The sequence below is a fragment of the Brienomyrus brachyistius genome, chromosome 11, assembly GCF_023856365.1.
Source record: "Brienomyrus brachyistius isolate T26 chromosome 11, BBRACH_0.4, whole genome shotgun sequence".
NCBI lineage: Eukaryota > Metazoa > Chordata > Actinopteri > Osteoglossiformes > Mormyridae > Brienomyrus > Brienomyrus brachyistius.
Genome location: NC_064543.1, coordinates 7,351,242 through 7,363,725, shown reverse-complemented (window position 1 = coordinate 7,363,725; position 12,484 = coordinate 7,351,242). Strand labels below are relative to the sequence as shown.

General features: G+C 43.9%; 1 protein-coding gene across 2 annotated transcripts in view; it reads left to right on the top strand.

Moving 5' to 3' along the window:
• The first annotated feature begins 344 nt into the window (after window positions 1-344).
• trpm7 (transient receptor potential cation channel, subfamily M, member 7) overlaps window positions 345-12,484 on the top strand; it is a 31,707-nt gene continuing 19,567 nt past the window's right edge. For both annotated transcript variants that reach the window (XM_049031415.1, XM_049031414.1), the window contains exons 1-6: window positions 345-533; window positions 7,498-7,571; window positions 9,491-9,529; window positions 9,776-9,974; window positions 10,749-10,962; window positions 12,168-12,292. In XM_049031415.1, the coding sequence (XP_048887372.1) occupies window positions 531-533; window positions 7,498-7,571; window positions 9,491-9,529; window positions 9,776-9,974; window positions 10,749-10,962; window positions 12,168-12,292 (654 nt within the window). In that variant the 5' untranslated portion in view covers window positions 345-530. The remainder of the gene's footprint in view (window positions 534-7,497; window positions 7,572-9,490; window positions 9,530-9,775; window positions 9,975-10,748; window positions 10,963-12,167; window positions 12,293-12,484) is intronic.

Sequence of the window (12,484 nt, the reverse complement as noted above, 5' to 3'; positions counted from 1 at the left end):
ATAATTGATAATTTTGTAAAAGTTGCTTCTATGTAACCCATGTTTAATATAGTTAATATACTTTAATATCGCTGCATGAATAATACATGCACACACAGAAATAAGATTAACAATACAATCTGTTATATTTACAGGCTACCATTTATACCGACGGGACTTTGAAGGACTCGGGAAACGAGCGTTCACTCAGTCCTATGCAGAGCTGCGGGCGCTTCCGTTTATCGCACCTGTAATAATGCGTCTCGCCGGTAATTGGAGTCCCGGGTCGCACGCCGGCACCTCTGGCACCGCCCACCGCGCCAAGGGCCCGCCCCGTCACGTGACGCGCTGCGGGCTGACTCAGCTGACTTGTCACGCAGCGTCAGTCCGGAGTCGCACAATTATGAAAAAGCTATCTTCCGCTGGAGCTGGAGCGGAGGCAGATTACCCCGACGTCACCCGGGCTTTCCTTCCAAGGCTAATCGATAACACCGCCGATAGATGGCTAAGAGCCACGGAGCGGCTCTTCCTGAGTTTGCACGGTGAAGAGAATGGTATGCAGCCTCGCCGGACGCTGTTTATTTTTGTGGTAGGGTGGCGAGCTGGAGATGTGTGGCTGGTGGTGTCGGTACTGTCGGTGCTGGTGGGAGATATAAGTGTAGTCTGGAGCACGTCTGTCAGTGCTGTCACGGCTCTCTGGTCAGCGACAGTGTGGTATCGACTGCGGGACGCAATGCTAGTCACCGTTAAACACGGGGAGTGCAGCCCCTATCTTCCCCATCAGCATGTGATTCCTCATATGCGTTTCTGGTGAGGGGTCGGCGCAAGCGTCCGTGTGCTGCGCGCCTGTCTTGGTTTCGGCACGATCGATGTTGGAAAAGCGAAAGGGCTGCGCCTCGCCGACTCGAGCATGTTCTCATGTACGGAGCTCCGTGGTGTCATGGAGACTCCCTGCACTGTCGCGGCATGTGGCAGCCGCGAGCGACCTCGGCGCGAGCACGCGGGATTCCCACGCGAGCGGCCGCGTAACCCAGACCGTTTCGACCGGTGCGGCTGGAGAACCGGGCCGCCTTGCTCTGTCACATTCGCTCCGTCACATTCGCTCCGGTGCGGCGAGTTTGTCCCGCTTCGAAGGTCTGCGAGGTACAGTTCAGTCTTACTCAATCTGACACTGAAGGAGACGAGGCGGCGTGCCAATTTAATGACGGACGCTGCACAAACTGACACAGGCTGGCCAAGCTGTCACGGTCTTCCCCGGTTCCCCTGCGCTGGCCCCGTTTTTTTTTTAGTATCGCCGGCATGTTCTAGAATGATCTGAAACTGCACGCACTATGTGGAATAAGGCTGAGTAGTTCTGTGTCGGTGTCGAGGGCAAGATGTACCCGTGGAGCTGAGTCTTGTCACACAGCAGCATTTGGCGTCAGGCTTTCGTCAGCACGGTGCGCTGGATGCTCCTGCAGTCTGTCCTGGCGTGGCTTTACGTTACAACGCAGCTTTCATGCTCTCATATGGGAGGGTGCCCTTAAATATGCGGCAGTCTGCCTAATATAACTATGCGAGAGTCTCGTCAGTAATGATTTGTTATAATAATTCCAGAGTTAAGCTAGCACCCAGTCTGTAATAGAGACGTAAAGAATATCTAAGAAAGTATTTATTCCACTGCAGACGATATTCTCTCTTTTTTACTGAAGCATTCGGAATGGATACACATAATGAATCTAAAGTGTTTTTTTTTGCCGTTTGCCCTCCCAGCACTGTCGTGAATGTTCTGCCAAATATAAGATTTGATCTGGTGAACTGAACAACATAAACAGTGTTAATAAAAACACAATAGAATAAAACAATTATTACAATAAATGTCCCCATGACCCAGACCAGTCGGGTGGGTACCTAAATAGATAGTAGATAGATAATTGCATTCTCGAATACCGAGACACAGTATTTAACGCAAACCTGAAAAAAACATGTGCAGTATAATACATAAATCTGAGGAGAATTGTGGTTAATAGGATGCTGAAGATGATTTTCAGAAAGTTACTCATTTCTAGTTATTTCTAGAACATGTTCTAGTTATGTATCTGTGTGGTGGTGGGTTAAGGTTTTGGTTTGTTTTGCTTAAACATGCCTGCTGTTCTGGAGGCAGGATTGCAATTATATTCTGAGTGCAGAACCTTTACCTACCTCAGGGGTCTAATTGTCATTGTTTATGATCTTGGGCCATTGACAGAAATGGCCATGCTTGGACTAACAAGCAGCGTCTTCTTAAAGAGTGAGAGTCTGTGGCCGATTTTATCTGTCACCACTGGGCCCTGTGGGCAGGTCAAACGGTGATTTTTCCCACGAATGACTATACATAATAGATAAGGCAGGAGTGTAAAGAACGAGTCAGTCTGTTACAGGTTAACACGGTTCATCACCTCCTTGAGGTTCTGATGCATAAATGCACTAACTCTGTGTTGTTTTGGCATTTGTGTTTATATGATGCCTTTTATGTTAAATTATTTGAGACCTTTAAAATTGATGGAGTTCTTCACTAACAATTATAAGCAGGGACCTGTGATTTAGGTCTTTCAGTTCTCTTGGTTTAACTTCATAGTACTTTTCTTGTGAGGTGTTGTATTACTGTAATGTGTTAGGGGTGGGTGGCTGCATGTTTGATTTGAGATTGATACTCTGGCTCATATGATCGCCAAGTTCACCTCTTTCTTTATTCACAGCCAACATATCTATGGTAGTAACTTTAAAATGCTTTGCTAATTAGTTTTTAAAGTGTTCCCCTCATGTCCAATCCTGTTTTGCAAAGGCTGCATTTCTCTATCTTCTCTTGTGTCTTTCCTTAACTGATTTAGCCTGAAGTGCAACAATTCTGTCCCGCTAATAGTTTTGTCTGTGAATGATAATTCATTGACAGTTTTATTTAATGAATAAGTGAAGTTTCTGGTGGTAGTTGATGTTCACAGACAGCCTCAACGATCTTGTTCTGCACGAGATTCTCATCTTGGTGTTGCCTGTTTTAGATTGGTGTTCACTCAGTTTAATCTTAATAGGGGATATCTATTGAAAAAGAACTTTAAAAATGTTGAGTACAACTTCAGCATCGAGAAATAATGACAGTTGCTTCATTTTCAGAGATCCTTTCCATCTCAGAAATAAGCTTCCTTCTCAAAGCAGGTGAAAAAGTGTGTAATGCTGTCTGGGGTTGGCCACTTGTAAGGAAGTGCAGTTTTCCCACTTGGTGTCCTTGAGTCTGAAGGTTGTGGATTTGCAGTTCAACAAAGCTGTTTCAGTGATTACTGTGCTGGATTTCCTTCCGCTCTTTTGAGTTTGAATTCTGCTACCAGTTTAATAATTTATGGTAATCAGATGTAGGAACTGTTAAGCAGTGATCTGGTGAGTTTTTCTGTCGCTAGGCTTTTCCATTATGAGTACATCACTTGTAGTTCACTTGGAGTATTACAGGATTCACAAACATTTGGCTGCTCACAGATGCAGGTGTTGGTTGTGTCAGTGTGAGCTTTTAAGATCATGCCATTTGGGAAACGTTGAGGGTCCTCTTCTCGTACTTACTGGCACGCTTTCCGGAAGGCATTAAAACCGCATGGTAACTTTTCAGTCACGGATTTCAACTTATTTGCTCACTTATTCTGCCGCAGTGGACGAAGAGGGGGGAAGAGGACAAAAGAAGGGTGTGTAATGTTAAAATACAAAAAAAAAAATCCGGCATAGCAGCTCCAAGACTGTTTTTCTACGATAACACTCATGTTTCTGATGTGCGTCTTTCTGTGTTTAGCTATGTGACTGAAATGCAGGACAGTGACGCTGTGGGTCTGTGAGGTGCTGAGCTGGTTTTCAGCCACTAGGGTAAAATGGTGTTGACTTGTTAGCTTTTTTCTGGCTTACAGGTTGCCTTTGGCTCAGTGCACTTTTACACGTTACTGTGTCAGTTGTTACGGTGCTCATCCATCACCAGTGCACTGGGTACTTGTATCGTACTTCAGTCATTACATTTCCCTGCTGTTTTTTTCTGCTTGATAATTAGCCATCGTTAAGCCAATAAGGATTCATATTCCTGATCATGGAAATATCTTTGAAATATATCAGTCTCATTTAACCTATAAATTCATTTCTATTTTAAATAATTCTGCAACATTAAAACTTTTTCCAGTTAATATATAAGGGCAGTAAATTCGTCTGTCATAACTCCTTTGAGCATTCAGAAGCTTATGTTGTCTTTCTTTATGTGTGTTTGAGTGTGTAGTGTTCCCCAGATCAAGCACAGTAAATAGGAACACCTTTCGTCACTTGCATTAGATCGCAGACCTGTCGTGGACCCTGCAGCGAGGCCCAGGGCTGGTGCTAAGTCACATTCCGGCACCCTGACTCATTGAAAAGAATGCAAGATGGTGATGATTTTAGAAGGATTAAGCTAAAATTACAGGAATAGACAAGGAAAGACCATTGTGCGGACTCCGTATCTGGTGGCACCTGAACCACTCCTCTTCTCGTTCCTTGGAGGCAAATCGCCTGGTTCTTCACTTATCCGGAATAAAAGGAACAGGTCTAGTTGCCACAAAAAGCTCAAACTAGATACAGAAAGCGAAATGAGCATCTTTACTGGTCTGGTGAAGTGATTGTAAATAAATCTGTACCTGGTCTCAGTTGATTTTTACTAAATGTGAAATTTTACTAAATTTTACCATTGATCCTAATAAATGTGGCTCATGTCTTCTCACCTAATTTATAAGCAGGAATTAGTCTGTTTATATATTTTTTTTTTGATCGGTGCTTGTTGTGTAAAGATGACACTGCCCGGCTGCTTTGTTCTCAGGAAATACCGCATTGCCTAGAATCGTGTTGCCTTTTCAGTGAAGATACAGGGTGTGCACTGTCAGGTATTTGCATTGTATGGAAACGCTACAGACTGCATTCGTAAAGCCCAAGAGGAAAGCACTCTTGTCTCATTTGTTACTGAGATGTTTGTGTTTGTTTAGTCACTTGTACTACAGGGTTGTACTAAATGATTGCCATTTGGCGGCTGCTGACGTAACAGAGTTACGTGAAGAATATCGAGTGTGTACAGCTGATACCTTAAATACGGCTCTTATTTGACATGCCAGGTTGAGAGCATCGTTACATCAGGTCATACAAAAAAGTCTATCTAGCCTCTCAGATCTATCCATACTATAATTGTGTTTTGTTCTTGTACCACCTTATGAATGTAAGTTGTTACTGCTAGAGCGAATGTAGATTACCTGGGGTGTTGTGCCGGGAATGTAGAGGAGGCGAGTCTGCCTCACGCGGTGACGTGTTCGTTTCAGTGTCGTCAAAATCATGTGGTGCAACTGCTTGCGAAGGCCGCCTTTACGGAATTGCAGAAAATTTCCTTGCTCTGTCTCTGGCAGTGTCTGTGGTGGAAATGTCCATTGACTGGCTTATTATGACTGGGCCTGTAATTCCCAACCCCCCCCCCCCACCTCTGGGGGAGGTGTTGGTCCAGAGTTTATGTACATATACACCATTTGTTAAGTCAAGAATTGTTCTTTACGTAATAATGAAGTTAGCCATTTCTTCTTTGCAGCTGCACAGTTGGCTTGAGACTTTTTTTATTTTATTTTATTTATTTATTGAGCACATGCTCATTTACATCATCATTTTTGGAATATACAATGCTGGCTAGTTCTTAGTTTCCTGTGGCCAATTACTTCTTGTGAATATTTAACCAGATAATTGAACAGCACGAATAACAGAGGAGATGTAATATGCAACTTGCTAAAATATAATGTAATAGCTGGTCTCAATCTATATGCTGCAAGATCCTTGGGGGCTGCATGTTGAGTTGATTGTGGAGTATTTGTGCAGAAATTGTGAATGAAATCTTTATGAACACTTAGATAAAAATGTGTTCTTTGGGAAAAGTCTGTGCAGAAACGTAGAATTGTGTTAATGAAAGCTTGGGAGAAACATTTCGGAGACAAAGAACATCTACTTGGTGTTTGGCAGAAGCTTGACATGTTTATGCCTGACATTTAGAGGGACCATGGCTACGTTCTCATCAAGGACAAAATCGCGGTTCTGTGCTTCTGCTGTGTATTTGTGGATGTGGCAGGCTTTTTCATGTATGCTGCTGAAGGTAAATGTTTTTATTAGTTGTATAGTTTTTATGCTGGAAATAACTGTATGAGATGGCTTATTTCTGTCACAAAGACACGAAAATGCTGGGAGGGAATCGCCTCCGAAGCCTTCTGGTAGGTGATACTCCTAAAGTCTGCCCTGCAGTTTGAGGACGCTGTGAATCTGAGGGTGGAGTCTTCTGTATGTCCTTCATCTGCCCAGCTTGTCTTCTCTTTGCTGTCCACCCCACCCCACCCCCCCAAAAAAAACACACTCACACCCCGTCTCTTGGAAACGACTGTCTTGCTCTAAACCCCTTCTTTGCGGCCCCACACAGATTAAACAGCCTGAACTCTTGTGTTTTTTTTTCTGGAGAGTGATTGTTCAGCGTTTAACAGGGGACTTTTTTTTTTGTTAAAAAAAAAAAGAAAGAATTCCACTGTCATTTAGACGTCGAGACTTAAGCAGGTACACGCTGAACCTGAGAATTAGATGGATGTAGACTGGCATTCTTGGATGGGATAGGATATGCCTCCGGTACGATATGCCTGGAATGTTCCGCTATTCCTTTTTGTTACAAGATGAAGAACGGGAACGTGAGGTGTGTATTGTAGTTTGAGGCGCGACATTGATGGCCTTGGAACATCATTTTAAATAAAAGAATAGTGATGTTTAACAAGCTGTAAAACAAAAGTATGACAGTTGTTTTTTTTTAGTTGTGACTGGCCAACAGCAGTTTATGTCTGGCGCAGGTGCATAGTAGTTTTGGAGAGTCATTAATGATTATTTTTAGACATGAGGTTTTGTAGTAGCTTTTCTCATCACTGCTGAGTGCTGGTTGAAGGGTTTAGGTGCTCCGGTGCTGTGGAATGCAGAGCTCTCGTCCAGGATCCCTGGGGGGGGGTGGTGGTGGTGGTGGTGGTGGGGGGGGGGGGGTTGTGAGATCCAGCTCGATGAACAAAAAGGTGTTGGGGCTTGAAATTTAATTAAAAATTCTTTGGAGTTAAACCCCTTTGGCTGGATAAGGCATCGTGCTTGGGTGATTCCGGGGACTAGTTTAGCGGTTCTACGGGGTTGACGCTGCGGACGTGAAGAATTTTGTATGATTGCTTCATTTGTTTATTCAGCTGCCTGCTGATCCTTGAGGGTTTTTCTGGGTAAATCTGAGATTATATCGAGGTTACCTGGACAATCCCCCCCCCCTCCCCGTCAATGCAGCTAATTTGTGAATAAGCTGTACACGAATGTCATGTTTTTGCTCCTATAAAAAACAAGCTAAGGGTCAAACAGGTGCTGTTTCCTGGAGAAAAGATTAGAGGAACTCCATATGACTTTTATCTTCTGTTATATTCTTCTTGGGATGAATGAATGTAATGATTTGTCGTCTCCTCTTTTTTCCACTCCCAGAAATCCTGGGTAGAAAGAACTTTCACCAAGCGGGAATGTGTGTACATACTTCCAGTGTCAAAAGACCCACACAGGTACGTGCAAAGACGACTGGATGGGGTTGTAACATCACACTTTTTGCTTTGGGGTTATAGCACAGGGTCAGCCAACATACAACGCCCCTGGAACTGCAGTTTAAGGGTCTTGCTCAAGGGCTCAGGGACATATGACTGTTCTGCAGAGGCCTGGGTTTGAACTGGCAACCTTCTGGTCATGGGCACAGAGGCTTAGCCCACTGAGCCATTCACTGCCCAATTAAACACAAGCCCAATTCTCCCAGCAAAAGAAACTTCTAAAAACAGATTCTTGTTTTACTTTATAATGGTTTGCACTTGATCTTTTTCAGTGACAGTCAGTTTTATAAATATGGGCAGATTTACAGGGCTTGATGCACACATTCAGGGGCTTATGGTGGCAGTATATTTCATTTGTGGACGTTTGCTGGACCTGGCTGCTCAGGTTCATCATAATGAGCATCTAAGTGAAGCTGAAGGTGGTGTGAGCCAGGCGTGCTGGTGAGGAGGTCCACACAGACGTCAGAGGGGATCAGGGAGCCCAATTCAGATTTGTCTTCCCGCGCCTGGCCAAGCCGCAACACAAGCTGGTGGATTTTCAGCACGCCCCAGCAAGAAGACTCCCCCTACCTCAGAATATGTGCATCTGAAAAAGTGAGGGACTATCCCTCTGAGCCGTCTCCTCCACGTCTGTCCTACTAGTGTATTGCCGTATGGAGCGTGGTTTCTGGAAACGAGGGTCATGTGTGCGAGGCCAACCGAGGGGCCTTCCTTTTTAAGGAATATCATTTTCTTTCCCCCAGTTTTGGACAATTATTTTTAGAAGTACATGCATAAAAACATCCTGGGTAAAGCGACTAGTGTATTATGCTTACACTGCTCAGGATAAAACAAACACAAAGGAGGTGTTCTCAAACAGGTATAAAGGTGTTGCAGTTCATACCTTCTAAGGATTTGTGTAACGACAGGAGAGTGGGAGTTATTAACCCTGGTAGATTGGATTACTTAGTGCTGTCAATCAGTGTTTGCTACCAATGGGAGGGAGGTTAAATCTGCCTGTGTCACGCAGCCCACTATAATTCCATCCCCTGTTTCACCCAGTGCTTCCAAAGCAGGTTTGACATTAATGGGAACTTTCCAGTGTAAAATGAAGCTTTCACTCTGTTACTACTTGAAAGCCATTGTTTTTGGTTATCCTTTGATTATAAAACCAATGTTTTGTTTGTGTCAGAAAGTTAGCTTTTATTCTGCTTCGATTTTTTTTTTCTTTTAATTATTTTCAAGAGAAAGAGTTAATTAGTGCAGGGAGGAAAAAAAGGTGCACAGGGCTGTACTTTTTGAATCTGTTATGTCTCCAGTAAATTACCATTAGGGTTCCTCAGAAAATATGGTTAAATGTCAAAACCATTCATTGGCATAAACACAGAGTGCTAGGCTCTGTGTCTACTCTGCTGTTTTGCATAATAAAAGGTTTCGGTTACAAATGAAGCGGTCCTGGGGCTTGTTTACTGTACCCTCACAGACAGCTGACAGGGGTAAACGGAAAGCTGTTATTTCTGCGGTGCGCCCAACCTGGGCAACCTCGCGGTTTCTGAATTTTTTTTTTTCCCATTGACCTTCATAGTCTGTGCCCTGGTGGGTTAATGACGAGCAGCTTATTTTACTATATTATGTTTGTCAGGTTGGTTTAGTCAGCTTGCAAGACTCATCAGAAAACATAAAGCTTCTTGGTGTGGTCTGAATCAGTGTATACTGTAGAATGTTTAATCTCATATTTTATAACTGATATTAAACGAGTTTTATCACCCGTTGTTACATTGTAGCTTGAGATTCTGTTGAATTATTTCAATGGAAGATCTGTGAGACACTAGTGTCTAGTCAATCATTCTAGCTGTATGGCAATACATAACATTTTCTGTTTTTTTTATGTTTATTTTTAGATGCCTTCCAGGATGTCAGATCTGCCAGCAGTTAGTGCGGTGAGTTTTGACCGGTCGTGTTTCTCAGAACTTCTGGTTTCCTTGTCCAGTGTCCAGGTTAATATGTTGGTTGTAAGTACATTACGAAAACTTATGGTTGAGAACTGTTGGATGGTCTCCACCTTCTAGCAAACATCTTAATGTGGATCAGGATGTGATGAGCTCTTGATCTTCCCGCTCTACTGTTTCTAATGATTGACGCTGTCGGCACAGACCTCAAATGACCTGGGCCATCTTCTCTGGCAGGTGCTGCTGTGGGCGGCTGGTCCGGCAGCATGCCGGCTTCACCGCCAGCCTGGCCACCAAGTACTCGGACGTGAAGGTGGGAGAGAGCCCCATGCCCGAGCTGGAGCAGTGGTCGGTGGAGAAACACACGGAGGAGTCCCCTACTGATGCCTACGGTGTCATCAACTTCCAGGGGGGGGCCCACTCATACAGAGCCAAGGTCTGCACCCGAAAGGGTGCCCCCCCCCCCCCCCCCCCCCCATCTCATCCTGCTCGTCTACTCAGTCGTTATGCCAGTGTTACAGTTACGGCGTGGATGCCGGCTGGAAATATTCAGCGTGTGGGAGGACTGAGTAAGAGTATCAGCACACAAGGGCTGTTTGTGAAGCAATCGGTCACATCTGCTTAGACAAAATACAGCACTCGACTGCCCTTACCACATAATTAAACTGAGATGTGTGAAATTACGCGAATTATTTTAGTGTATCAGATCACAGTTAAAAAAAATAATTCCAACAGCTTTCTGTATTCTCACATCAGTTGATATTTATCAGTCGGTAATGGTCATATTATTATTTGAGCCTGATGACTTTGGTTTGCAAAGGGAAGGTGTGGGTGAGCAAGTGATAGCGAGGTGTCAGGAAGAACGAATTGGTAAACCGGTATGAGGGATGGTCCATGTCCGACCTCAGCCAACCGCTGTATGCCGTCCATTTATGCCGAATGAATGACTGGGGCATGTGCCCGGCCCATGATGGGTGTGTACGTAGTAACACTGGCATGATTTTTTTTGGGTAACACACATCACAGTTCAATAGTCTCTTGATTAAATAGGTGTAGACATGCATCGCATCCCAGTGAGGATGCTTTTTCTCGTACTGTAATGAGGAGGAGCACAGGAGAGCCGATGTCTTCAGAGCTTGGTGGTCTGAAAGGCCTGTCTTGTCGTCTTTGCCCCCTCTACCTCTCCCTCCTTCCCTGCCCCTGGGAGCAGTACTTGCGGTTGTCCTACGACTCCAAGCCTGAGATGATCCTACGCCTCATGCTGAAAGAATGGCAGATGGAGCTTCCGAAAATCGTCATCTCCGTCCATGGTGGCCTGCAGAACTTCGAGCTGCACCCGCGTATCAAGCAGGTGGTGGGGAAGGGGCTGATAAAGGCGGCTGTCACCACCGGTGCCTGGATCCTGACCGGGGGCGTAAACACAGGTGAGAACCTGAGCCCTAATCACCTGGCCCCAGAGGGCAGGAGGACATAATGACAGGAGGGTTTATGTTCCGCACATTATTTATGCTGAAGGGTGTTTATGTCTAATTCCCGTTGCCATTAAGAGGCACGCATGTGTCATTTAGATTTGTCAGAATGCTCTGTTGCATCATCGTTGTTTTTATGCTATATGAAGCGTTGCTTAACCCTTGTATAAATATTAACATAAAAATGTATATCCATTAAATATGATTTTCCTATTGAAATAACATGCAAGTAATAATATTGTTTAATGTTTTGTAATGCCTATCAGGCGAAATGCCTTTTCTGTTTATTTGCATGTAAAGCAAAGCACCTACCCCTCAAAATATGCTGACATCAGCATTTTTTTTTTACTTATATATATATATATATATATATATATATATATATATATATATATATATATATATATATATATATATATATATATATATATATAAAAAATCTCTGCAAGGTTCCAAATCTGCCATCGCCCTTTATCCACAAAAAAAGCTAAATTTGGCAAATATGGCAAAAACTGTCATTAGATAATGTCCCATTCACACTTTGGAGTTTAAGAACAGGGAGTGGCAATAGGGGCAATGAGGGTAAAATAATGTTTTTACTCTTATTTCAGTGACATTCTAAGTAATTCTGACTGAGAGATGAAGTAATGGTGGGGGGAAAGCGTGTTTTTGTTTGAACGCAGAGTACAAACGCAGCACTTAAAAAGTGCATGTAAAAATGCTGATATTTTACCACGCTTGGGTCACTAGCAGCCTGGTGCCTTTTTGGTAAATAAAATGTTAAGCTAGCTTACCATAAATTTGGTAATAAATTAAAGTACATGGCACACCTGGGAACATCATCCGCGCTGAGTTGTATGACTCCGGGAGAGCCGTAAACATGATGTCACCGGTCACTAGTGAACCTAGCTTGGTATACAAGGGATAATTATGTAAACCAGGTTGTATTGCTGGTGTCTGTGTTTGTGTGACTATCCATGGCACTCAATAGAAAGTGACACGCAGTGAATTGATACAATGACTCATTCAGCACTTGTTTCTAGCTGAACTGAACAATGAACCACATTTAGCCGGACTTGGTGTTTTACTCAGGGCTGATTTGCGTGTTTGTCAAAGTTAGTGGCCTATTTTGTTTTTTGTTTTTTTCCTGTTTTCTTCAGGTGTAGCAAAACACGTGGGAGACGCCCTGAAAGAGCACTCATGCAGGTCCGCACGAAAAATTGGCACTATTGGGATAGCTCCATGGGGAGTTATTGAAAACCGGAACGACCTCATCGGGAAAGATGTGAGGAGACAACCACCCACATTCTTCTGAATCGGTTTAGTTGTCCTGGTAGAGGCTCGCCCACAGTTTCCTGGTCCATTGGGCTCCGGTTGGAGTTGCATCCCGCTTTAAATGCCACCACTATTTTTCGCTCGTTTGCAAGTGAATTCGATACAGGCCTGTATGTTCGCAGGTCAGCGCGTATGCACCGGC